This window comes from Acomys russatus, chromosome 12 (genome assembly GCF_903995435.1).
Source record: "Acomys russatus chromosome 12, mAcoRus1.1, whole genome shotgun sequence".
NCBI classification, from domain to species: domain Eukaryota; kingdom Metazoa; phylum Chordata; class Mammalia; order Rodentia; family Muridae; genus Acomys; species Acomys russatus.
Window position 1 is genome coordinate 2,429,789 of NC_067148.1, and position 26,920 is coordinate 2,456,708.

Here is a 26,920-nt window from a genome sequence, read left to right on the forward strand (position 1 = left end):
CATTTGGCTCTCTGCTGCCGCATGAGGCTACCTCACTGACCTTGCTCTTCCTTCATCAGCTGTGTCTGTAGGGGTATATGTGTGTGTGTGCATGTACAAACACATATACATACATGTACACATACATTGCTCTGGGCATTGAACCTAGAGCCTAGTACATGCAACACAGTCACTATTACATTGAGCTATATTCCATGTCCTTTCCTCCCTCCCCCCACCACCCCCCACACATCTTTTTATTTTTCAGTCATGTCTTGTTAGGTTGCCCAGGGTAGGTTTGAATTCTGTAGCCTTGAACTTACAGTCCTCCTACCCTGTCCTTTTAGGAGCTGGGGTTGGAGGTTTCGGCTGCCAGCCTTGGCCTTGACATATTTCATTTGTAGTTTTCTTTTTCAATGCTTAGGGTCTAATCCAGCACCTCACATCAGTGGCAAGCCTTCTGCCACTGGGCTCAATTCCCAGCCATGTGGGGTCTTGTTGTGTGTTTATATGCTTATTTGTCTCCATCTTCCCTCTAAACATTAATTATAAAGGCCCAGTTAATTCTAAGCTTAGATGGAATATAATTATAGCTATAAGAAATCAATATGGAGCCCATTGTAGTGCTAGGATTGCATTTCCCCTTTAAGGAGCCAGTATGTTCTCTCTTACGCCACACTAATGTGAATATTCCTAATATACTGCTTAAATAGTTTCCTTTTTCATATTCCCAACAGTTGCTCAAAATTCAGGGTTTTTTTTTTTCTCCTTTTTGTTTTATGTGTTCTACTTCATATAAACTCTTGCCTTCCTAAAGGTCCTGAAAGTCCATCAGCTTGTCTTTTCTGGTCTTTCTTTTTCATTTATTCATTCTTGATTTGTTCATTGCTTCCTATGTAGCCCATACTCAGCCTCTAGAACGCTGTGACACAGGGATGTGTCATCAGAACATTGAAGACAATGATCAGGATGTCCATTGTCATAGATGGAACAGTTAGTACGTGTCAGCTCTTCCTTACACATGATGCATTTTTCTTTCGATCTGAAAAGTCTCAGTATCTTTCCTTCATCCTTTATTTGTTTCTTTACTTTGAAACAAGGCTATATGTATCCCAGCTTGTCTGGTACTCAAAGTTCTCCTGCCGTCACTTTCAAGTATGCTGGTCTTATACCAAGACCTGTATTCATCGTTGTTTGTAAAGATTATATTCATAATTTTCATTATTATAATAATGAAAATTTTGAAAATTCTGTTGGCTTTTTTCTTTTTTTAAGCTTGCTTGTTTTCACCATATACACATTCATTGCATTATAAATCTTATTGTTTAAAATGTCATAAATTTATATAATGAATCCAGCTGTTTTTTACCTGTCATCCCCCTTCTCATCACCCCCGCCCAGCACGCTGAGACTCTTCTCCCAACAAATCCTTCTTGCTCTCATGCCTTATTTTGATGTGTGACCCACTATGTGTAACTTAAGTTTCTTGCTGAATGTGGATCAGAGCAAAGGCAACTCATCAGGCTACATATAGGAAACAAATGACATTCCCTCCCTATATAATGGTAGATGTAGTTGTAGCCACTAGTTCCTCACCAGTCCATCCATGGTAAAATGCTGAGGGCCCCCCAGAGCTACAGTGAGGTTCTGAGTACAAAAGCTGTGTCACATCCAAAAGATGCTCATCTCTGCGTCCTCTGGCTCTGACATTCTTTTTGCTTCCTCTTGTGCAATGCCCCTTGAGCCTTGTTTCATTTAGGGCCGAGCACCCCACCATCACTTATTCTGGCCATCTTTATGTATTTCTGCATTAATTATTCCCTGTAATAAGCTTCTCTGATGAAGTCTAGATGCAGCACAATCTAGGAGTGTAAACAGCACTAGAAGGCAGTTTGACAACATGAGCTTTTAGCAAAACTTTAGTGGTAGTTGGTTACGTCTAAGGCCTATGATTTCTCAGTCAAGGGCGTTGGTAGATGTCCTATACTTGCCACTGCAATTTTAGTGTAGTAACCCATGGCTTATGGGAAAACATCACCCATGTGGCTATCTCCTATCAAAGGGTTTTTGGTTTTTTATTGTATTTATTTTAATAAGTTAAGTAGAAAAAATACCCCATATTCGACCACGTCCCCTTGATGAGGAGGCCCAGTGGCACTCAGAGGAAGGATAGCAGGCTACCAAGAAGAGACTTGATAGCCTAGAATCATATACAGGGGAGGAGGTCCCCTCAGTCACAGTCATAGGGGAAGGGGATAGGGTGAAAGTGGGAGGGAGGGAGGAAAGGGAGGATACAAGTGATGGGATAACAATTGAGATGTAATATGAATATTATCAATAAAAAGAAAAAAATGATTGCTATATGGCTTTTTCATATCCTCAGGTTTTTTCCCCTTCTAACCACATCTTTTCCCCTATCCTCCCACCTCTTCTCCCATTTCTAAGTTTTATAAAGGTCATTTATGTTTTATTATTGTTCCAAGGACTTAAATGTGAATGCTCTCAATCTAAGGACACATTTTGTTTTTCCTTAGCTATGGGGTTTATATTTCTATCCATTATCAGTTTCTTTTTCTATCTCCCAGTCTGTCTTTCTTGCCCTCTCGCTCTCTCTAATGACTTCCTCTTCTTTTTGTCAGTGTTTTCCTCTTTCTGTGTGTTCTAGTAGAGCTCACTATGCCTTCAAACTCTTCCATTGATTATTTTACTTGGAAGGGCAAGTTGAGTTTCCAAGAGTATTTTATGTAAATGCTGTTTTATAGCTTTTTGTTGTTTCTGTGAATACAAAAGCTTGAATCTTTCTAAAGATATGTTTTTGTTTTTAAAGTATTTGCTTCTTAAACAAGTTTTATTTAATATGAAACAAGTTTTATTTTGCTTAGAAGTTCTTGTTACTCCAAATTTCTGGTTCTCTCTCCTGTTTTCATTTTGTTCCAAGCTTCTGATTCTCTTTGTCTTTTTGCTGTATGTGAGAAATTTAATTGAGAATGTTGTTTGTGGCTGCTGTTGACTGTCAAGTTCCCCTTAAGTGATCCTTACCTGTCTATCTATCTGTTATCTGTCTGTCCATCTATCCACCTCCCCATCCATCCATCCATCCATCATCTATCCATCCATCTCCTTCTGCTCCACCTGTCATCTTCCTTTCTCTTTTCCTGTCTTCCTTTTTTTCTTTTTTCTTTTTTTATTTCAAGCACAAAGTTAATTGTACTTGATTTGTGATATATTGTCACTATGTAGTTTATTTAGGCAGGAGATTTTTCATCTGTTGCTATTTGTCTGATGACTTTAAGCCTGCTAGCTCTCTTCTGTTGTGCTGCTTATGGTGGGTGTGTTGGGATGGTCAGGGTAAATGGAAATTGCCCTGGTTGTCCTGGGCCTTCGTTGTCTGTGTGCACTCATACTTTAGATATGTCAGACATCCTGATATGATCTATAAACTAATGGTGTTGGTATCACATGGAAGCTGATCAAAGACCTGACTTCAGGTGAACTGAAGCAGATGTTTATTTTTATAAAGTCATTAGGTGCCACATTTCCCTAGGCCTCCATTAGCTGTGATTGGCTGTGTGTCAGTCGGTCCTGCAATGGCTTGTTTTTTCCCCCTCTGTTTTGAGACATTATCAGATCTGTGTTTACTAATTTTTCTGTTTTAATTTTTTTGATTTTTGATTTTTGTTTTGTTTTCCCTTGGTTTGGGAGACAGATGTATATAAAGATTCCTGATGATCTACCATAGATGAGAGAAACCTTGCTTAACTTCACACAGTTATCTTTCATGGAAGAATGGAAGGATGTATAATACATGTGTTAACGATGTCCTGGTTCAGGTGCTAAAGAGTGTAAGTCATCGCACTCAGATCTCTCATCTATTCTTGTTCTGTGTCATTCTCTTGTGCCTCTGATTGACCAGGCAGCCATCACCACACTACTCTCTGCCTTGTATACTCAACCTTCCCAATAGCAGAATCTCTTTGAGTGTTTTCTCATCTTTGGTCAAAAGCAATCTTAATTTTTCCTCCCGACAACTACTGGCTATCACCTCTCACTTGATTTTGTTCCCCCGTTTCTGATCTTTGAGTGTAAAATTTGGCCCCCATGTTTCCTTTCACTGGACTGGAGTGACAGATGTGTTGACCACTACAACCCTTGGATACAGAACATCTATATATATCTCTTCCCTTTGTGACAAGGGTCTCTTATTTAATGTGTTTGGTCCTGGGACAAATCTTTATTATGGGTGGTGGTGCCACCCCATCCCCTGCTTTGACAGCTTTTGTTAGGTGTTTTCTGGTGTAATTGTTGAAGCTCCTCAGGTTGTCCTTTTTGACATCTGTCTTCTATATTTAGCTGTACTCCAAGCTGAGCAAATGTCTTACTACCTGATTTTTGTTCTTCCAACAATGTCTTACTACCTAATTTTTGTTCCTCAAACAATGTATTTTCTCAGAACTTGGAATTTGTTTTCTGTTTTTTCTAAACTTTATTCATAGCTGTCTGTGCTTGCTTACTCTTTTTGATGTAATTGATGCTATTTATTGGTGTAATTTCCATGTTACAGCACTTAATTCCAGAGTCATTAACATGGTGTTCTTTCTTTTTTATTTTTCTGAGACAGGTTTTTTTAAAAATTTTTTATTAATTTATTCTTGTTACTTCTCAATGGTTATCCCATCCCTTGTATCCTCCCATTCTTCCCTCCCTCCCATTTTCCCCTTATTCCCCTCCTCTATGACTGTCCCTGAGGGGGATTTCCTCCTCCTGTATATGCTCATAGGGTATCAAGTCTCTTCTTGGTAACCTGCTGTCCTTCCTCTGAGCGCCATCAGGTCTCCCCCTCCAGGGGACATGGTCAAATGTGAGGCACCAGAGTTTGTGTGAAAGTCATACCCCACTCTCCACTCAACTGTAGAGAATGTTCTGTCCATTGGCTAGATCTGGGTAGGGGTTTAAAGTTTACAGCCTGTATTGTCCTTGGCTGGTGCCTTAGTTTGAGCGGGACCCCTGGGCCCAAATCTGCCTATCATAATGTTCTACTTGTAGGTTTCTAGGACCCTCTGGATCCTTCTACTTTGCTATTCTCCCATGCTTCTCTCATCTAGAGTCCCAATAGAATGTCCTCCCCTCTGTCCCAGTTTCCTGGTAAGTGAAGGTTTTCGTGGGACATGCCCCTTGGGCTAGTATGCAGATATAAGTGAGTATATACCATTTGAGTCTCTCTGCTTCTGGGTTAACTCACTCATTATGATCATTTCTACCTCAATCCATTTGTCCACAAATTTCGGGAATTCCTTGTTTTTAATAGCTGAGTAGTATTCCATAGGGTAAATGTCCCACAGTTTCTTTATCCATTCTTCTACTGATGGACACTTAGGCTGTTTCCATGTTCTGGCTATTATGAATAAGGCAGCTATGAACATGGTTGAGCAAATTTTCTTGTTGTGTGCTGGAGCATCTTCTGGGTATATTCCAAGGACTGTAATAGCTGGGTCTTGAGGAAGCCCTATTCCCAGTTTTCTGAAATAGCACCAGATAGATTTCCAAAGTGGCTATACTAGTTTGCATTCCCACCAGCAATGAAAGAGGAGTGTTCCTCTCTCTCCACATCCTCGCCAGCATGTGGTGTCGCTTGAATTTTTGATCTTAGCCATTCTGATGGGTGTAAGATGGAATCTCAGAGTTGTTTTGATTTGCATTTCCCTGATGACTAAGGAGGTTGAGCATTTCTTTAAGTGTTTCTCAGCCATTTGATATTCCTCTGTTGAGAATTCTCTGTTTAGTTCCAAGCCCCATTTCTCAATTGGGTTATTTGGTTTGGTGGTGTTTAATTTCTTGAGTTCTTTATATATTTTGGATATTAGACCTTTGTCAGATGTAGGGTTGGTGAAGATCTTTTCCCAGTCTGTAGGCTGTCGCTTTGTTCTCTTGACAGTGTCTCCTGCCTTACAGAAGCTTCTCAGCCTCATGAGGTCCCATTTATTAATTGTTGACATTAAGGCCTGGGCTGTTGGTATTCTGTTCAGGAAGTTGTCTCCTGTGCCTATGTGATCCAGGCTCTTCCCCCACTTTTTTCTCTAACTGCGTTAATGTCTCTGGTTTTATGTTGAGGTCTTTGATCCACTTGGATTTGAGTTTTGTGCATGGTGAAATATATGGGTCCAGTTGCCTTTTTTTCCACATAGACCTCCAGTTAGACCAGCACCATTTGTTGAAGATGCTATCGTTTTTCCATTGAATGGATTTGGCTTCTTTGTCAAAAATCAAGTGACCATATGTGTGTGGATTCATATCTGGGTCTTTGATTCGATTCCACTGATCAACCAGCCTGTTGCTGTGCCAGTACCATGCTGTTTTAATTACTATTGCTTTATAGTATAGTTTGAGATCAGGTATGGAGATTCCTCCAGAGGATCTTTTATTGTACAAGATTGTCTTAGCTATTCTGGGTTCTTTGTTTTTCTATATGAAGTTCAGAATTGAACTTTCAATGTCTTTGAAAAATTGTGTAGGTATTTTGGTAGGGATTGCATTGAATCTGTGGATTGCTTTTGGTAGGATGGCCATTTTTACTATGTTAATTCTCCTGATCCATGAGCAAGGAAGATCATTCCATCTTCTCATGTCATCTTCAATCTCTTTCTTCAGAGTTTTTAAGTTTTTTTTCAAACAAGTCCTTCACTTGCTTAGTTAGAGTAACTCCTAAATATTTTGTATTGCTTGTGGCTAATGTGAAGGGTGTGGTTTTCCTAATTTCTTCCTCTGCAAGCTTGTCATTTGTGTATAGGAAGGCTACAGACTTTTTTGAGTTAATTTTGTATCCAGCCAATTTGCTGAAGGTGTTTATCAGCTTTAGGAGTTCTCTGGAGGAATTTTGAGGGTCACTTATGTACACTATCATATCATCTGCAAATAGGGTAAATTTGACTTCCTCCTTTCCCATTTGGATACCCTTGATCTCCTTTTGTTGTCTTATTGCTCTGGCTAGAACTTCGAGTACTATATTGAAGAGATATGGAGAGAGTGGGCAGCCTTGTCTTGTTCACGATTTTAGAGGAATTTCCTTGTGTATCTCACCATTTACTTTGATTTTGGCTATTGGCTTGCTATATATAGCCTTTATTATGTTGAGGAAAGTGCCTTGTATTCCCGATCTCTCAAAACTTTTAACATGAATGGGTGTTGGATTTTATCAAATGCTTTCTCTGCATCTAAGGAGATGATCATGTGGTTTTTTTATTTTCACTTTGATATATGGTGGATTACACTGATGGATTTCTGTGTATTAAACCATCCCTGCATGCCTGGAATGAAGCCTACTTGGTCATGATGAACGGTATCTTTGATGTGTTCCTGTATTCGTTTTGCAAGTATTTTATTTAGTATTTTTGCATCAATGTTCATAAGAGAAATTGGTTTGAAATTCTCTTTCTTTTTTGAGTCTTTGTGCGGTTTAGGTATCAATGTGACTATGGCCTCATAAAATGAATTTGGTAATGTTCCATCCATTTCTCTTTTGGAGTAGCTTGAAGAGTATCGGTATTAGCTCACCCTTGAAGGTCTGGTAGAATTCTGCACGGAAACCATCTGGCCCTGGGCTTTTTTTGGTTGGGAGACTATCAATGATTGCTTCTATTTCTGTAGGGGAAATAGGACTATTTAGCTTGTTTATCTGTTCTTCACTCACCCTTGGCAAGTGAAATTGATCGAGAAAATCATCCATTTCCCTTAGATTTTCAAATTTTGTGGCATATATGCCTTCAAAGTAGGATATTATGATTCTTTGTATTTCTTCAGTATCTGTTGTTACTGAGACAAGAGTTTTATTCTCTGCTATTTTATGAGGCTTGAAACCATAATTTGCAAGCTCAAAGTTTGCCTCTGTTGTTTTGGCTTGCTCACCACACTTACACTCCCTTCCTACAGCCAGCACCTCCTCTTCCCTAGTCTGAGTTTGAAACCAGGTGCTGCATTAGTGATTCATGCCTCCTATACTGCCAAGACTTCCAGACTCCTGCCTGACTCCGGCGTGCCCTATCCTTGCCCTTGGGCTTGGAGTTGGCTATGTTCTTTCCTGTGACCCTGGCAAGCAGCTGCAGACAGTGGTCAGAAAATGTAAGTCATTTTTCTTCCAGAGAGGCGTTATGTGAGCTCATATTCCAAGTGGCAAGACCGATTTCAATCCTCTGCTACATTTTAATTCCCAAACGAGGCTTCCTATTTCTGATACTAAGAACTTACGGCCTCTTCCTTCAGTCATCACTTCCCATTACGTAGTTTGCAGATACAGCTTGACCTTTGTCTGTCATTTATGTTGTTAGTTCTTTTGAAATTACCTTAAACGTTGGTTTTTACCACCCTTAAATATTTTTTATTTAGAAGGGATTTCCACACGACCTTGTTCCACTATCTTGGCCAGAGTATTTAAGTGGCTACTTTGGTATTAGCATGTGTTTATATATGTGTGGTATTATGGAGCTTTACTGGGAAAAGAGAAAAACAAAGGTTATTAGATCAGTTTGGCTTACATTATTGTAATTAAGGTAAAGGATAAATTTGTTTGACGACTATGACTGTCTAGTGTGGTAAAGAATACAACACTTGCCAGCTGGATAGTTGGGTAAAAGTGAAATAAAAAATGTTACAACATTTTAACGTGGTGAAGTAATGTTTGTGACAGCTAGTTGATGCAAGAAATAACTACAATATTCTTATCTTAGTATCAGTGGTGGATATCTGTTGGAGCAAGAGATGAACATGACATTACTCAGATTAGCTTCAGATCAAAAATTGGCTAAAGATGGAACATAGGAGGATCATGATCATCCTCAAAGCATAAAGATAAAGGAAAGAACCCACGTAATCAGACTGAAGAGGATGTGTCACAAAAGAAGGAAAAAGTCCAGAGGGAGACTGAAGTCAGTTCATTCACCAGGATGCTTCCTAAAGGTGTTGTCATTGATGTCAGGCCTGCATAGTCAAAAACAAAAGGCAAAAAGCCTTGTATTAGTTACTGAGAGAGAAGCCAGTCAGTTTACTGGGTGCTTTTTGTATTTGAGGCAGGGTCTCAGTACATAGCCCCATCTGGCCTGGAACATGCTACATTGCTACGTAGATCAGGCTGGGCACAAAGCTCTGCCCTCTTCCATGTTGGATTAAAGGTGTGCCACACCCTGACAAGCAGAGATACTCGTTTGTAAAGGAGGCTGGAGGAGAGAGGTCTACTTGAGAAGCAATGAAAAGGCTGGAATTTGGACTGGGCAGTTTTCCTTTTTAGGTTGAGGTACAGAATCTCATATAGTCTATCAGCTTTCCTTTCCTTATTGAATTGATTTGGGTATGTTGTTTTTCTATAAACTAGTCTGATTTTTTTTTTTTTTTTTTTTTTTTTTTTTTTTTTTTTTTGGTGGGCAGGGGCAAGGTTTCTCTGTGTAACAGCCCTGACTGTCCTAGAATCGTTTTGTAGACCACGCTGGCCTTGAACTAACAGATATCCACCTGCCTCTGCCTCCTAAGTACTGGGGGTTTAAGGTGTGCACCACCACGCCTGGCTGAACTAGTCTGTTTTTTAGTTTGTATAGCATTATATGCACCATGGCTGCTTGACTCTTCAATGTAACTTTAACATGGTTTGTTGGTTTTTAGATTATCTTCATTTTTAAAGCCTAGTGTCTAGAGGTAATAGTTACACAGTGGCAACCAAAGTGGTGTGAGAGGAACTCACTGGCTTTGTATTGGACTTTATTTTATTCATTATTTTCCTATTTGGGACACGGGGGAGTTTCCTTCTCTCTCTCTCTTCTCTTCTTTCCTCATCTGTGTCTTTTCTGTCATCCAAACACTTGGTAAGTCCTCCAGAAGCTAAACAGGCTGCCCTAGTGCCCAGCGGGAGCTTGAGGAAGAGTCTCATGTTACCTGGTAAATTACACAACCATTTATAAATGCTGTGAAGTTTTACAGTTAATTAAGTGGTATCATCTTGTAATGGATTATACAGATTTATTAATTTATTTTTTCAAATTGGTACAGATTGGCACTGTGACAGTAATGCACTTAGTGTTCTAAAACTGGTGCTACATCTCCTTAAGCACTTACTTGCAAGTCCAGGGATGGCCATGGCCATAGGTGACGGCCTACAGGCTGTGTTGTTAGAGTGTCATGGTTACTGCTGGACTATAAATAACAGCCTACTCACATATTTGCTTTCCTTAACCTAAGCTGAATGTTTACCATTAGAGTTGCTCCTTGGCTTCATAACACATCTAGTTTGATTTACTTCAGATAAGGTTATACACCAGAATACACATATTTGCACATACATATGCATGCGCTGACAGAGACAGATAGATACACATACACACGCCATGAATGTAAAGGAAGAGAAAAGGGGAAATGAACAAAATCCCAAACAGTTTTCTGTGCTGTGTTAATTAGCTCAGGATAGAAACAGGCACATACTCTCTGCCTTCTGTCCCTTAAATCACTCTTTCCTTCTGGTCAGTTTTTCTAGTACCCTTCAGTTTCTTCTTTTGCTTGATATATTTGTAGACTAGAAAAACATATAGTATGTAAATAATTTTATACTTTTTGTCGTGAAGTTCTGTAAGCAGTCATGAAGGTACATACAGTGTACAACCAGTAGTTAGCCACAAAAGAGATAATTCAAAGTAAAGTATATTTTTCTTAAACACAGCAATGAAAAACCAGTACAATTAGTTTCATTTATATTCAAAACAAAGAAACAGCTGCTTTCATGGGAAATAGTAGTTGAAGAGAAAAAGACAAACAGCCAGTAAGGGGTGAAGTCACCATATGAACAAAGAAAAATATTTTTTTGAACAAAGTAATTTTAAAATAAAATAAAGTAAGGGTGTTTATCCTATGACAATTAAAAATGTAAAACTAGAGCCATTCGTAAAGATGCTTTTACTGGCTTAGTATTCTTCAGCATTAATTGTCAAGGCGTACTTATCAGCATGGATGTGACCTGAAGCGACAAGGCACATGTGCTACTCTGCATACCTTCTCATATGTTGTGTATAATCAGACCTCTGGAGCCTTATTGCTGACATCAACCCTTGTGTGTGTGTCACGATTGTAGATTTGCCTAAGTGGATTCTTTCCAAAGCATGATGCAGACCACAGCACCACAAGTCTTTCAACCCCAGAGAGAAGTTTCCTCTTTATTAACAGTCGACCAGTACACCAGAAAGATATACTAAAGGTAATCATGTTTAGAAAGAAAAATACCCCTTGAATCACGTATTTAATAACTTTAATTTTTTGCTAAACTTTATTTCATATGTCTTGCAAGTATGTTTGTACCATGTGCCTGGTCCCCGTGAAAGACAGAAGAGGGCATCAGATTCCCTAGAACTGGAGGCCCATATGGTTGTGAGACACCATTCGGATGCTAAGAATTTAACCTGTGTTCCCTAAAAGAGTAGCCAGTGCTTTTAATTGCTGAGCCATCTCTCCAGCCCCTGAAATTAAAAATTTGATTAAAAAAAAAATGTAAGAAATCCAAGAATTTGATTTAAAATAAGGAAAATAAAAATAAATAAAATCCCTTTCATTAAGTTAGTATTTTACTTATGTTTCATTTACTTTTTCCTATCCTATGCTCATATGCTCATGCACTTGAGATAGGACTTTGCTACTAGACCAGCATGGCTTTGAGTGCTGGAACTGTAGGTGTGCTACCATGCCTATTAAATGACATCATGAGGTAATTAGCCAGAAAGTAGCAGGGGAGTTTATTTGTACATTAGGCCTTAAAGCTCCGTGGCACTGCCCTGTGACTGTGACTGAATGTGTGTCCAAAGCATGAGAGATTGTGCTGTGCACCAGCTCGGGACCTGTTCCCTGTGCACCAGGGAACAGAACATGGCTGTGGGGCCCAGGCAGACCCTGCTTTTCCAGGCCACCGGTTGCATCTTCTTAGCCTCTCTGTTCAGTGTTTGCTTTTGGGAGCATTTAAAGTTGGTAATAACAAGATACTTTTGCCTCTTATTCATTGCGTATATTTCCAGTTAATCCGGCGCTATTATAACCTGAAGTGCCTAAAGGAATGTACTCGCTTGTATCCCATTTTCTTTCTGAAAATTGATGTTCCTTCAACTGATGTGGATGTAAATCTAACTCCAGATAAAAGTCAAGTATTATTACAGAATAAGGTAACCTTTTCCAAATAAAGTTCTGTATGTGTTTATGCTCTTTTCAAGCTTATGCAGTCTTAACTGTTCCCTTATTTAAAAGACTTGCTTTTTTTATATTTTTGTTACTATTTTAAATATTGCCCTTTTTTTCCACAGTATCTCTCCTAATATTTCTTCATTTGTATTTTTAGGAATCTGTTTTAGTTGCTCTTGAACATCTGATGGTGACCTGTTACGGACCACTACCCAGTACAGATTCTTATGAAAATAACAAAGCAGATGTTTCCTCAACCAACATGGTTGTTAGTGAAACAGCAGAAACAGATGTGCTGATTAATAAAATGGAATCATCTGGAAATAATTATCCAAATACTGATACTTTGCCTGTTCACTTCCAAAATGGTGAATCTAAAAGAAACACTGATCATTATTTAAATCAACAGATAAATATAGGCGAGCCCTGTGATGGCCATTTTACTAGTGAATATTCTAGCATTAATAAGGACAGTATAAGTGTACTTCAGAATATCCCCATGAATAACATATCATCAGAGGATATTCAGAGTAGACACAGTAAGACTCATTTTGCAGGTTCCAGTGATCGTATCCAAGGAGACAATGGCAGGAGTGGTACAGAAGCAAGTGGGGGGCATGGGGGAGAAGCACACCCTGAGACATCGCTGGAAATCTGTGCAGATGACTGGAGCAAGGGGAATGTGTTTAATTTGATGGGAGAGAATATCGAGCCTGTGAAAATTTTAGTGCCACAAAAAAGTTTGGCATGTAAACTGAACAATAATAATCACCCAAGCCTTGAACCAAGGAATCTTAGTGATGGTCCTTGTAACAAAACACCAAACGTGATAGATAACAGACTTGGACAGCTTACAGCCTATGATTTAATTAGCAACCGAGTTGTCAAGAAGCCCATGTCAGCAAGTGCCCTGTTTATTCAAGACCATCGCGCTCAGTTCATTGCAGAAAATCCTAAAACTGGTATGGAGGATGCAGTGGCACAAATTAAAGCACAGTGGGAGACACTGAGTGAAGAGGAAAAGCTGAAGTAAGTTTCCGGAGCATCATGTGCCCCAGATGCTCAGCTGTTTCTATTCTATATGACTCATGGATTAAAAGTTTTCTAAACTTCACATTTATGGAAAATACTTCTTAGCTTGACTAAAATATCTTTCTGGGTATCATTATCAAATTATTTTTTATTTCTTTTTTAATTCATGTTATAGAACTTCTTTGGAGCAGGATTTTTTTTCAAGCTTTTGCATTAGAGCAGATGAAACAATTGTGTTTTTGTAAATATTTTGATTCTTTCTCCCTTTTAAGTTGGTCTCTAAAATGAGACACACTGTACAAAGGATTGTGCCATAGTTGTAGAAACAAGTTAGTGTAATTAATACCTATATTCAGTATAACTTGTGCCATCTAAATTTTTTCTATTGGCAATTTATAAATTGTAGTGGGTGTTTGGGGTATGTAAATAAGTGATTGACCTGATTAAAAAATTATTTGTATCTTTGGATCTAAGTATATGTCCCAAAACAATATACTGGGTATTTCTAGTAGCTTACACTTATTGTGAGAACTTGTTCCCTTGGGAGATGTAAACAAACATGTATCACCTTCCTTATAGGCACCGAAGATAAACCAAAGTACAAATCCAATAGAGTCCAACTTGGGGAAATCAGTAAGTTTATTGGAGTTGGGCTTAATTACAGAGCATGGATGAGGGTTTTCTAACAGGAGGATCGGTGGCCCCAAGTTAGGTGCACCACCCCAACATAGCTGTGCAGATGGAGGGCACTTAGCTAACCTCCACCATCTGTACTCACTAGCACTTCCTGAAACAATGACGCCATATGCAGTTAAGTCAGAATTGCATGCAGCTCCTGAGAGTTGAGGGAAGAGCAGCTCTAACCTTGGTGAGGGTCCAGTGCCCTCTCCTCTCCTTCCTCCCATGAAAGAAAATTGACAGTCAGTAGGTTCAGGCTTCAGGCCCACTGACAAGCTCTAATAAAGATGATGCCTGTCACACTGTGTGGGTAGCACTCTACACAAAGCTGTTTGTCAATCAATACAACAAAATGTTGTATTTTGAATGATCTGGCCCACCAGAAAATGAAGGATAAAATTAGACTTCCAGCCATTTGTTTTTACTTAATTATTTCAAAACTCTGTCAAATATCTGGGGAAATATTTAAATACAAACCATCATCTCTGGTTTAAAATTCATTATAAATGGTGTATATGGTTAACCTTTTTTCACGTCTTCATTAGTGAATCATTCTTAGGAATCAACTGTCAATTTAAAATAATAGTGATGATTATTGACACGAGTAGCCCTTTTTGTAAATTTCCTAAACTTCTGAGCTCTATTACAAAAGTGCTACTAAAAACATCAAAGATCAGACATTTGCTCTCTTTTAACTTAAATATATACACAACAGCTTGTTTAAGGGAGGATGGTGGTTGTATTTGTTCTTCTCCAAATATATATCAATGTGCAATGTGGTGAACCCGTTACTCAATTAATCCCATCATCTCACGGTCCATGTGATTCCTCCTTCTCTCTTCATGATTCTGAGGCCAGTCTGAGGCATGACATCAGTGACTTCATAAATATGTGTGTATTCATCCTATAGCAATAAAAATATGCATTCATATTTTAGAAATAACTGTAATATGATTGTCATAACTTTTAATTTGATGTGTATGGATGCTTTGCCTACATGTATGTGTACATGCATGCCTAGAACTTGTGGAAGCCAGAAAAGAGGATCAGTCTTCTGGGTCTGGAGTTAGAGAATTGTGAGCCTGGGTGTGGGTGCTAGAAACTGAGCCCAGGTCCTCTGGAAGAGCAGCTGGGGCTCGTAACCAAAGAACCATTTCTCCATCCCCTCATAACTTTTTTTAAAGGACTGGACTTAGTACATGAAATAGCCAGTGTTCATACTGCTAATTATTTCATAAATGTCAGATTTTTAGAGTCTTATTTTGAACACAAAAAGACTCACACTATTATAGTTGTCTTAAGTTTTACCTAAACAATATAATTATGTAGTTTTAAGATGAGTAAATTCTTTGAAACACACATGAATGTGTGGAGTTCTTATGTGTCTTGTTGTCTGAGGACGGAAAGAAAGGGCACTTGCAGTTTCCATGAACGTGGGGGCAGTGAAAACTCAGGAGGAAGTGCTTCCTTCAGCCTTGTAGCAGCAGTTTCTACTTCAGCCGCCTTGTGGAGAGGGTTAGTTAACATTATTTTACCTTGTAAGTCCCAAATTGTCAGATTATTGATGTTGTGGCTACTTTGTCTACATTTTTATTAGTAGTGTGTTGTAGAATCCATTCAGAGCAGACCTCAGAAGCCACACCTGGGCCTGTACACCATCACTCTCTGCTGGCTGTCGGTAAAAGTGTGCAGCAGTCTCATTGCTGTAAGGAGCAGTAAGATACTGGCTGTTACAGCACAGAGTGATTCCTGTGTGAGTGTGATTGGGCTTTTATAGCTCTTTTTGTTGTAAACGGCAGTTTTTATTTGCTCTAACTCAGGTCAGTTGACGTGGATTCCAGAAAACAGAAATATTTCGAGAAAATACTGATGTCTTGCAATCAGACACACAAATGCTTAAAAAAAAAAAAAAAAAGCTTAGGTTTCAAGGCCAGGATTCCTTGGACTGTAGTCCACTAAATTGAAGCTATGCCTGTCAATTCTTATCCAGCTTTTATTTTGAAGTTCTTTCTATGATCCTCATTCTTCAAAGAATAGAAAGTGATGCAAGAGCAGATTTGGGACTGCAGCTCTGTGGCAGGGCTCTGTGGCAGAGCTGCCTTCCATGACTCCACCCTCAATCCCACAAGAGACCCACTGTCTCATAAGGCACTGCCTGCCTCTCGGAGGCCCTGGCTCCCATCCACAGTACCACAAGGCCGACCCCTTCTTCAGGGCTTCAGTTCATTTTTGTTTTTCCTTTCTTCCTGTTCTTCACATTTTCTTTCTCCTTTCCATTCCCTTCTTTTATTTAGGAAATAGCTTAATAAGGGTGGCCTGTATACTGGCTGGTCACTTTAGCTAAAAAATAACATTTTTTTAGTTCATAAATAGTATAGTCTGCAGTTTGTCGTGTAGCAATCATAGGATTCCATGCCTTTTTTTCCAATTCAAAAAATATTTCGTACACTATATTCTAATGATGATTCCCCTCTCCCGATTCCTTCCAGATGCTCCCTCCCTCTCTCCCCACCCAACCTCATACCCCCCCCCCACCCCTTTCTCTCTCCCTCTCTTGTTCTCTCTAGCTCTTGGCTGTACTCTCTCACTCTTTAAAATTCAAAGAATCAAGAAATACATACACACCTTACAAAAACACAAAACCAAAAATACACACAAAAAGTCTAATAAGATAAACAAACAAACAAAAAACCAATATACAAAAATACTGTTGCTATGGTTTTGTGTTGACCATCTCCTGCTGGGCATGATGCCTGACCTGAAGTATGGTGAATACGCCCAGTGAAATGCCATTGGAGAAAACTGTTTTCTTTTACAAGCAGATGTCAGTTGGAGATAGCTTCTTGGTTAGGGGATGGGCGCACCTATGTCTACATGCCCCTCTCAGCACTGTGACCCCATCTGTGGCTGCTGCGGCCACAGTCTCTGAGTTCATATGTGCATCAGTCGTGTTGTGTCTAGAAGACAGTTTTTCCCTAGAGTGATCCATCACCTCTGACTCTGACAATCTTGAGGTCTCCTCACCTGCACAGACATCCATTCACAGCTGAGTCCTCCAGAGTCTCACTCTTTGCACACTGTCCAGGTGTGCGTTTCAGCTAGTTGCCATCTACAGCTTCTTCATGAGAAGGAAATGTGATAAATTATGAAAAGACTTAGCAGTTGTCTCATATATGGGACAGAAAATTGCTTCCTTATATGAAACTAACCAGCGAGGTCTTAGGGAATTATCACACAAGAAGGAATATGATGTTGCCAAGAAAGTGAAAAGATGCGATAACACCGGGCAGAACGTGAGAGTGTGGTGAAGGAAGATGGGAAGGGGAGGGCCAGGTTGAGCATGGTTCTCCAAGCCGGATGGGCAGCCAGAATCTGTCTCTGCTGAGAAAGTAGGACACACAGACGTGGGGTAGGGAATACCTTGGTCCTTTCTGTTTTAATTTAATTTAATTTTATTTTTTGTCCTTTTGTTTTCCTCTCCTTTCCTCTAACAGATTAGAATCAAGGCGTGAGCCTTGTGCCTCACCTTAAACTCAGTGGAGAAAGGCCCTTCAGTCAGTTGGTGTTAATCTGAGATTTTGTGTATATAAATGTATATGGTTTGCAATGTATATTTATTCCTACTTAAATAACTAAGTAATGTTGCAGTTCGGATCTTACTGAAAATGATAAATAAATTTTCCAATTGAACGTAGCCTTTAGTCTCAGGAACATCATTTGAACTGACCGCTAGTCACATCAGTGTGAGTACTTTCCATTCACGTTGCTTAGTCCCTTAATGGCACTGAATACAGAGGTGGCATCTGTTCTTACTTAACATTTACCTAGCATTATTTTGGACATAACTTTTTATGTTTCCCAAGGAACTAATTAAATTGACTTCTTGAACAAATCAAAAGATTAGTACCGTATGTGAAAATTTGCACATTATAATTAATTACAAATGGTGACCTTTATCTTGAACTCATTTTCCACCCCATGGGAAAAGTCTGGAGTTCTGATGTCTAAGAGCTAAAAATACACTTATTTTTAGTGCCTGTGAAAGTAAACTATTAAAGATCATGTGTTCTGTATAACTAACCCATATGTTCATGTTCTAGGTATTATGGAAGAAAATAACCTTCAAAAGTATGAATATGAAAAGTAAATGATAGCAATTGTTTATCTAGTTTACAATGAAGCAGATATTTTTTCAATTTTATCCAACTAGCACATTGCATTTCTTTACTCAGAATCATGTTCTGAGCATAGACTGCACACTGTGTTGTGCTCTACTGTTTCTTACCCTCACTTGAAAATATACGTGCAAGTAACATCCTATAGAATCTAAGTCAGCATCCTATAAGACCTGAAATAATTTTAGTTCTCTAGGCCCAAATTTAAAACTTAATTTTAAAAAATGTATCGGTGTTATTTAAATACTAATTTTTAGTCAAATGTCCCATTCAAACTGTAGGCTATGTGTTTCTTTTTGTTTTGGGGTTTTGTTGAACTAGAGCCTTGTGTGTGCTCAGCGTGTGCTCTGCCACTGACTCCATCCCCAAGCCCAGAACTTGGGTTTCTCCATAGAAACTTAGAGTAAACATCACCATTTACAGGGTATCAAGCAACTCACTCCTCATAGCAGAGCTATGACATGCATGTAGATTGCCCACATGTTAGAAATGAGTGCCCTGAGGGACAGAACAAAGTACTTTGCATTAAGATTTCCTGGTTTCTAAGCAGCAGAACCATCCAAGCAAGCCTTCCGGCTCTCTGGGGTCTGTTGGGCACTGCTTGCTGAGGTGAGCACAGCAGCAGCTCCAGCTCTCCTACAACAGCAGAACCTCCCTCAGACAGGGCCTGGGCATGGAACCCAGGCATCTTAGTATCTCACACTCCACTGGACTCTGTGGCTCTAGAAGCTTCCTTTCACTTCTTTCGTTACTCAGAAAAAAATAAAATCCCTTTGACCGTTGAAGTTGAATTAACTTTATTGAAATTTATGCATCAACTGGTGACTTTAACTGAGAATAGAAAAATTTAACATTAACTCTAATGATTAAATGGTGTACTTTTTGCTCCATGTGTTGTTTCAATGGCTTTATTGCATGCTATTTTTATTTTTTTATTTCATTTTGAAGTGAAATTGCTTTGTAGAACAATCTAGCTTTGAATTGCTGATTCTCCTTCCTCTACTTTTCAAGTGCTAGGATAGTGGACGCATGCTGCTGTGTCTGGCTCCACAACACTTAAATTGTTCTTTAAATTGGGTAAAGTTTGCCTATACTGGACTGCAAAGATCTTAGCAGTGTAGTTCAGTGTGTTTTTCAGAAATACATACACCAATGTGACTAGTACCACAATGAAAATAAAATTTTATCAGCCCAACAAGTCCCTCCTGCTCCCTCCACAGGCAGACACTATTATGATTTGTTATATTGCCTTGGTTTTGCCAGTATTTAAACTTCAAATAAATAAAATTATATGGTATAACTGACGTCTCAACAATATTTTCATGACACATCATTTTGTAAAGCAGCAATCTTTAGTTTTATAGCAATAAAAAGGTTTGTTAATTCAGTCTCTAATTGGTGAATACTGAGGCTATTGTGTTGTTTAGTTTTCAGACATTCGAGGCTTTTTAAAATAAGCTTGGTTTCCAGTTTAGGATGGACAGAAAATATCTATAAGTTAGGTTTGCTTTACCTTTTGCCATGTGTTGAGAATTTGGCTCATTATATCTCCTTTCCTGGTGAATGATCCGTGTTCACATATAAAGTATCTGAATTTCTGTAAATCCTTTAAGTTGAAGTGGTTGGCAGCGTTGCTAAGACCTGTCATTTCCTGACAGTTTGCAATCTGGTTATACCACTGATGAAGAGAAGAAAGGCTTCAGTATCTCCAACTATGCGTCTGACTATTCTGTGCTGTGACATTTGCTTCATATACTGAGCGCTCTGTTACTAGGTGCACACACATTGGTGTGTTACGCTTTCTGGTTGCCCCTTCATCTCTCACAATTTAGCATTTTGATCTGCTTTATCCTGTGTTGTCAGTATCTTGTTTTCTTACACTTTGTCTAGTGTATGCATTTTCCATTCCTTTACATATCTGTTATTATAAAGATATAACTTTTAGAAACCCATAAAACTGGATATCCTGACCTTTAATTAGAAGATTTGGTCTGTGTAATATTATAATGGACATTGTTAGGATTAGATCGGCCCTTCAGCCTGTCATCTGTCCCTGTCTTCCTCCTTGGACAGTTCTGGAGGTTCTCAAGGTTTAGGTGGATACATTTTAACTTCTAATTCATATTAGTGTTTGCTTTGCTTAATACATCATGCATCCTTTCATCCTATTGTAAAGTTAGTACCACGCAGTCTCACATAGACCCAAAAGCCCACGGTACAGTTGCTTCTCTGCTAATATCGTTCTTTAAAAGTACAGATGAGTTAGCAAAAAGCTTCTTATTTTATCTGAAGTTATCTATTTACTCTTCTCATTGAAGGACATTTGCGGTTGGTAAAGGTAACTCATGGGCTCTGTTGCCCCTTAATATTCCGCCCCCTTTTGCTTGGTTCTCACACTGACTTGGAGAATTCACCTGCCGTTTTTATAATTTGCTTCTGGTGTATCTGGCAGGGTTTGTTTGCATTTGTCCTGCCTGGACTTGTCTCTTAGATCCTTAAGATGTTATGATTCTACAGGTTGACTCACCATAAAATATAATTTTATTTAAAGGGGGGGAGATTTTATGCATTGGTCTATGTGTGTGTGGCTCCTGGGTGACTCAGTGTGCCCAGGTCCCTTTTCTGTCTTACTCACAGGGGTTATTTCTGTAGCTGTGCTTTCAGGTTCATTGGCCTTTTTGTTGTTTCCATGTCTGGTCTGTAATTAAATCTACACAGTGAATATTCCATTCCACATACTGTTTTTTAGTTTTAGACTTCCCACATCTTTCTTTGTGTACATATAAATTCCCCTTCAGCCCCTCCTATTTTCCTTTCTATTGCTCATCTCACGGTCCTAAAACATTTTACAAAGCTTTTTATTAATTCTAAGTGTGAGTCATTTGAAGAGGGCTTTTCCTGGCTTCTTGCTCTTGGCCAAGACTCACATATCTGTTTTGCTGCTTGACTGGTGACTTTTAATTATGCAGTGGACATTGAGAGTGATTTCTGTTCACTTCAGAAAAGTGTTGAATCTTATTTAAGATGACTTTGAGCTTGTGAGGGTTTGTTTTGCATTGAATTATGAGGAGACTTGCTCAGTTGTAGGGTGTGGGGCTTTTCCTCCTAAGACATGGCCCTCTTCCAGTTTGAATTGAAAGCCCAAGGTGTTTATCAAGCCCCACTTGTAACTCAGACCCCAAGCTGTTTCCCCAGCGGGAAGCTCTGTTCAGCCCATTAGCCTTTTAATGTTGTTTTCCTGGGGGCTTTTTCTCTTCATTTTAAGTTGTTCTGGAAGCAGGGATCTGTGCTCTGATGAAGCAGGCTAGTCAGTGCCATCTTCTGGTCCTGCAGCTCCGCCTCCTAATGCTGGGCCAGAGCTCCCTGAGTGCTTTTCAGGGGCCAGTTGCTGTGCTCTCTTTGGAGTTTAACATAAGCACACAGGAGGATCACGCTAATACTCTAATCAATACCAAATGACAGCTTGTTATTTTTAATAAAAATTTACTTTAGATGACTATCATGTTCTTATGATGAGCTCATTAGTTCTGTTTTATCTCTGTTCTTAGATACGAGGAAAAGGCTAAAAAAGACTTGGAGCGATACAATAATCAAATGAAGAAAGCTATTGAACAGGAAACACAGGTATCATTAAAAGATGGCAGGAAGAAGCTGAGAGCCGGCAGTGCGTGGGGCCTGGCACAGAAGCACAAGAGTAGGCCCTCCTCTGCTCAGCCGAGGCTTGTTGAGCTCTTCCAGTCCCAAAAGGAAAAGAAGAGTGGAAATATTAAAATAGCAGAGATCCCCTTTTCTATGGAAAACTTAAAGGTCAATTTTAAGAAACAAAGGGACGTTGACTTAGAAGACAAGGATGAGATTTGTCTGGTCCACAGTCTCAAGTTTCCTGATGCGTGGCTGGTTACATCCAGAGCAGACGTCATGTTATTGAACCCATACAGAGTGAAGGAAGCCCTGCTGTTTAAAAGACTTCTGGAGAACCATAAACTCCCTGCAGAGCCACTGGAAACGCCAATTATATTAACAGAGAGGTATGGTGGTACAAGTGTTTAATGTTAAAAGTGGAAGGTTCTTTCCAGTTGGGATAAGTGATACTTATTTGAAGAAACATTTTGAGGAAGATTTTCTAAACTCTGATGGCGTTAGTAGTTGCTTACTACTAACATTAGAAGATTCTAGGTGGCTCAGACTTCTACTCAGTAAATGCCAGGGGCATGTGTCCTATACTGTGTGAGTTCTCTGTGGTACCTGAAGGCTAGAGTGCTGCTGCGGGTCTCCTTGATATTACCCTGGACTGACATTGCCAAGCGCACACCAGAGCAGAATTACATGGTGAATGCCCTTAGCAGCCATTCCCATCTTGTTCCTGCCCATATACATGTGTGTACATACGTGTTTCCTTTCATTCGTTAATGTATGTGAGAATAACTCTTACTCTTAGTCCTTCCATATACTCACAAAGATGATTAGTTTTTAAGCTAATCACAAATGTCTTTCTCATACCTTACAAAAAATATTAGTTTAGAATTGTTCCTCATTATTTCAAAGGGCTTTTTCCTTTTCAGTTTTACAATTTGAAATTTAACTTTTATCTGTAAGTTCTACATATTACATCTGAGATTTATTTTATTTTTATTCTGTATGTATGTGGTGTGTATGGGTGTGTGTGTGTGTGTGTGTGTGTGTGTGTGTGTGTTCACATATAATTGTGTGCCCTCAGACACCAGAAGAGGCCATCAAATCCCTGAAAGTAGCATTTACATGCCATTGTAAGCAACTGGCTGTGGGCACTGGGAACTGCACTCAGATCTTTTCTGGACCATTGACCCATCTCTCCAGCTCCTGATAGTGTGTTTAACACTCCCCTGCCCTGCCTTTAGTTGGAAGTGAGCCTCAGGAAGAAAGAAATGTAGATTGGACTCTCTGGTGGGGGTTGCTCCAATAGAAATGGCTGTCTGCTTCAAACTTGAGCACAGTTCACTAGCTCTGTACAAAGGTGATCCTCCCTCTCAAAGCTCCCCAACTATCTATCTAATAGTTTCATCTGCTAATGAGTAATAACCAACCTATAAACATATTCTTTTTTTTTAGACACAGTTTCTTTGTGTGCCCCTAGCTGTCCTAGAACTCACTCTGTAAACCAGGTTGACCTCAAACTCACAGAAATCTACCTGCCTCTGCCTCCCAGGTTCTGGGATTAAAGATGTGTGCCACTACTGCCCAGTTTAATGCTTACTTTTTAACCTGACACAGACTGATATATGACAAAGTAGCTAAAACCCTGCAGTTTAAAACTTGGTAAGAATATTCTCAATAGGGTACATCACTAGATAACTTTCAGATGTACCTGGAGTAAAGAAAGCAGTGCCAGGACGTAGGTGTGTTGAGGGCACTGCCATCTAATGGGAAACAATAGGACACTCACATAGGAGAACCTCTGTCCTGTCTGCCTTTTAAATAAGACAGCAGGGACCACATAATGAAAACCCAGGCTCCTCCACAGTGTTTCAAAGGAGGCATTTTATGTGGTAGCTCAGAACGTCACAAGAATCCTTCACTGTGTTTCCTCATAAACAGCCAGGGCACATTCGACTTTGTAACTTGACTGCTTTTTTAAATGATATTGATAGATTTTCATTTACTTTTCAAAAACAGTGTTTTTGTGCCTGTCCAGAATACAGCTTTGTAAGCATGTTTCTCGTGTTGTTTAAAGAGATGAGTTAAAAGCTGTTATTTTGTACCTATGCTATGAGGAACCCAAACATCTCTTAACTGAGCCTCAGCACTGTGGTGTCTATTCCTGCAGACTCGGGGTTAGGGTTAGGGTTAGGGCAGAGAAAGCCTTCCCTGCTATAGACCTCCTTTACACTCTGTAAACTTTGTAAACCCTCAAGGCAGGAAAGTAACCAGTTCCCCACCTGAGGCGCTTCAGCAGCCCAGCCCAAGCCCCTCCCCCACTAGCCCCCTCCCCCCCAATGGTCCTTTTATGATGGCTGTAACTGTCATGGCCAGCCCCAAGGCAGGAGCACCACCCCACAAGAAAAATCCCACCAATTTCTGAACAGGAAAACTGACCAATCCATGAGTTCCCCCAACCTCAGGACTTGAGATCTCACCAGTCCTCACCCTGGAAATCTCTGTCCTGGAAAGCTCCACTCCCTAAGAAATTCTACAGAAGCCCTGGCTATTGTTCAGTTCCCTGCTGTCTTCTCCTGGGAGCAGAGGCAACCACCCCTGGATTCTTCCTTCCTAAGGAATCTCGTTTATGAGATGAGCTGCCTGGTATGACTCTCACCAAAAAAAGTGAAGAAGGAAGGAAGGGAAGAAGCCAAGAAGTGGATTAGAGCTGAGGCTCCTGAGCTCCTCAGCTCATCTGGGGATAGCCTCCCCTAGGAGCTGCAGTGCCTCTGCTGAGGAGGCCCCTTCTCAGAGCTGTGTGGTTCCTGGGCTTCAGTGTCTCAGGATGCCCTCGTGTTAGGACACTGTCCCACCTCAGAGCTGTTTGGTTCCTGGGCTCGCAGGTCTCAGGGTGCCTTTCTATGTGAGCAGGATCACCAACACACTGAGAAAAGTATGAGTCCAAATGTTTCCCCTATCCAGTTAATTCTGCTTTTCAAACAAAGTCGTGCACTCATTACCTCACGGTGTTGGCAGGGTAATATGGATTGGGTTCAGTGTTCTCAGCAGAATTCTAACGCTAGTTGTGCAGCTTTTGTCTGAAGGGAGTGATTTAACTATGTATAATACGAGGTAAGTGATCATAACAGTGGTAGCAATGGCTCATCTTTGCTGAGCACTGACTGAATGACAGAACTGCTATGCTCTTACAAGGTTGGAATGTCACCCACATTTTACAGATTAGGAAACACAAACTCAGACCAGTTATAGGTGTGCTTACACAAGCAGTAAGTAAGCCATGCACCTAGGAATCTAATGCAGGCTGCTTAGCTGTGAAGCTTGCACTGTCATCCTTACCACAAGCTTGCAGATCGATTTTAGAACTGGTGAGATGAGCAAGACATACAGCCAAACTGATCTCTGTGATATCACCGTCCGTGGGGTCTTTAGCGTTCTCAGCAAAATTGAAAGACTTTGTTTTTCAAAGGAGAGTGGAGCTATAACAACAAACTGCATCAGCAGCAGCACTTGATGTACTTCAGGCAGTTTCTCTGCTGTGGTGGTCAGCATTCACACCAGCCCACGTTGGCTGTCTTCTGTGAGGCTCCTTCCACAAACGTGCTGTGCTTGCAATGGACTGAAGGAATCTCTCCCAAGGGTTGAACCGAACATTTTTTTCAGTGTTTTTGAGGAACAATCTTATATTTAATCTTCTTGATACTGCAGAGGCTTTGAGTAGCATTTGATTTTGAGTAGCTTGTTGATGGAGTGTGATTTTCATTTGTGTAGCTGCTTTAAGGGCATAAAGGGGTACTTATTCATTGTCAGTCAAGATTTGATTTGCACTATGTTGAGAGAACTACCTTCAACATTTCTCATTGAGTTTGTTACATTCTAGAAGAGACAAGTTGTCTTATGTCTGTCATCCTTGTTCTGTGCACACTCTACAGTGGGCCTCACACAATGCTAACAGAATCGGTGCTTTCTTATAGGGCTTGACACTTAGTGCAATGGCAACATTTTCAAAACAAATATGGAGTAGTTTCCATAAATCCTCTTGTTTCAGTCTGAATATTTAGTAACTTAAAGAACCATCATTTCTTTCTTTTCCAGTCTTTTTAATGGATCTCATTATTTAGATGTTTTACATAAAATGTCGACAGTTGACCAGAGATGCAGCAAATCAGCTTACCTGTGTGACCCTCGTCTTACAGCAAATGGCTTCAAGATCAGATTGATACCAGGTACAATAATGTGCCTTATTATCTCTAATGTGGAGAAAAATAAACTTTTCAAGAGCTGCCTTTGGCTTTTAGAGCTCTTGGGTGTGTTTGCATTCCCTAAAAGTCATTGTCAGCTGTGCGGAAGTGGTCTCCTTCCGAGGGCGCCTCAGGTGGCCACTGCACTCTCTGCTGTCTTTTGACACGGCAACCCAGCTGCCCTCCTGTGTAACTCAGCTATCTGGGCTTGTTGATGGTAAAGCAGATGTGTGGCTTAAGGGAACGGTCTAATAAAAACGGCCATCTCTTCTGCTGCTTCACAGCGCCAAGCATCAGGAGCAGCATGTGGCTGTCCGGATTATGCCAAACACATTGAAAGGAGTGTGTCTGCTTCAGGGCATCCAGTTTTCTTGGGTTGTCTGTTTGTTTACTTGTTGTATGTTTGTTTGTTTCCACACTGCTGTTGCTCCCTAGCCGAGCCTGTCTGTCCCTTCCCTTTGTCTTCTGTCCATTGCCACAGGCACCATGTGGAAAGAATCCGGGGACTAAATTGTCACACCCAAAAGGTAGGAAAGGATTTTTAAACTATTGCTTTCACCGAGGCACTGAAGACTATAAATGGGACCTGGAGAGATGGCTTGGCAGTTAAAGGCACTGGCTGCTTTTCCAGAGGACTCACAGAGTAGCTCACAACTGTTTGTAACTCTGGTTCCATGGAGTCCAGCAACATGTTCTGTCCTTCTCATGCAAGGCTTCATATTGTGCACAGACAGAACACCCATAAAATAATAACAATACCGATACAGATTAGAAAGAAAATAAGTAACAAAAGCGTACATAAGCACAGTGCTGGATATCTGGGGGGAAAAGTTTCTGTGTTCCAGACTTCAAATGTTGCTTGATTTTCTCAGTTTAACAAGGTAAAGACACCTCCCGTAACAGCCTTACCTCCATGGTTGCAGGCGTTACACTTGAGGTGGAGATTGCTGGTCCAGATCACAGTTTGTTTCTCAATTTATTCATTAACAACAA

General features: G+C 40.0%; 1 protein-coding gene across 2 annotated transcripts in view; it reads left to right on the forward strand.

The window, feature by feature from the left end:
- Positions 1-26,920, forward strand: part of Pms1 (PMS1 homolog 1, mismatch repair system component) — a 99,547-nt gene that overhangs the window by 67,461 nt on the left and 5,166 nt on the right. For both annotated transcript variants that reach the window (XM_051153781.1, XM_051153780.1), the window contains 5 exons: positions 11,078-11,200; positions 12,009-12,152; positions 12,326-13,197; positions 21,602-22,081; positions 25,782-25,912. In XM_051153781.1, coding sequence (XP_051009738.1) covers positions 11,078-11,200; positions 12,009-12,152; positions 12,326-13,197; positions 21,602-22,081; positions 25,782-25,912 — 1,750 coding nt within the window. The remainder of the gene's footprint in view (positions 1-11,077; positions 11,201-12,008; positions 12,153-12,325; positions 13,198-21,601; positions 22,082-25,781; positions 25,913-26,920) is intronic.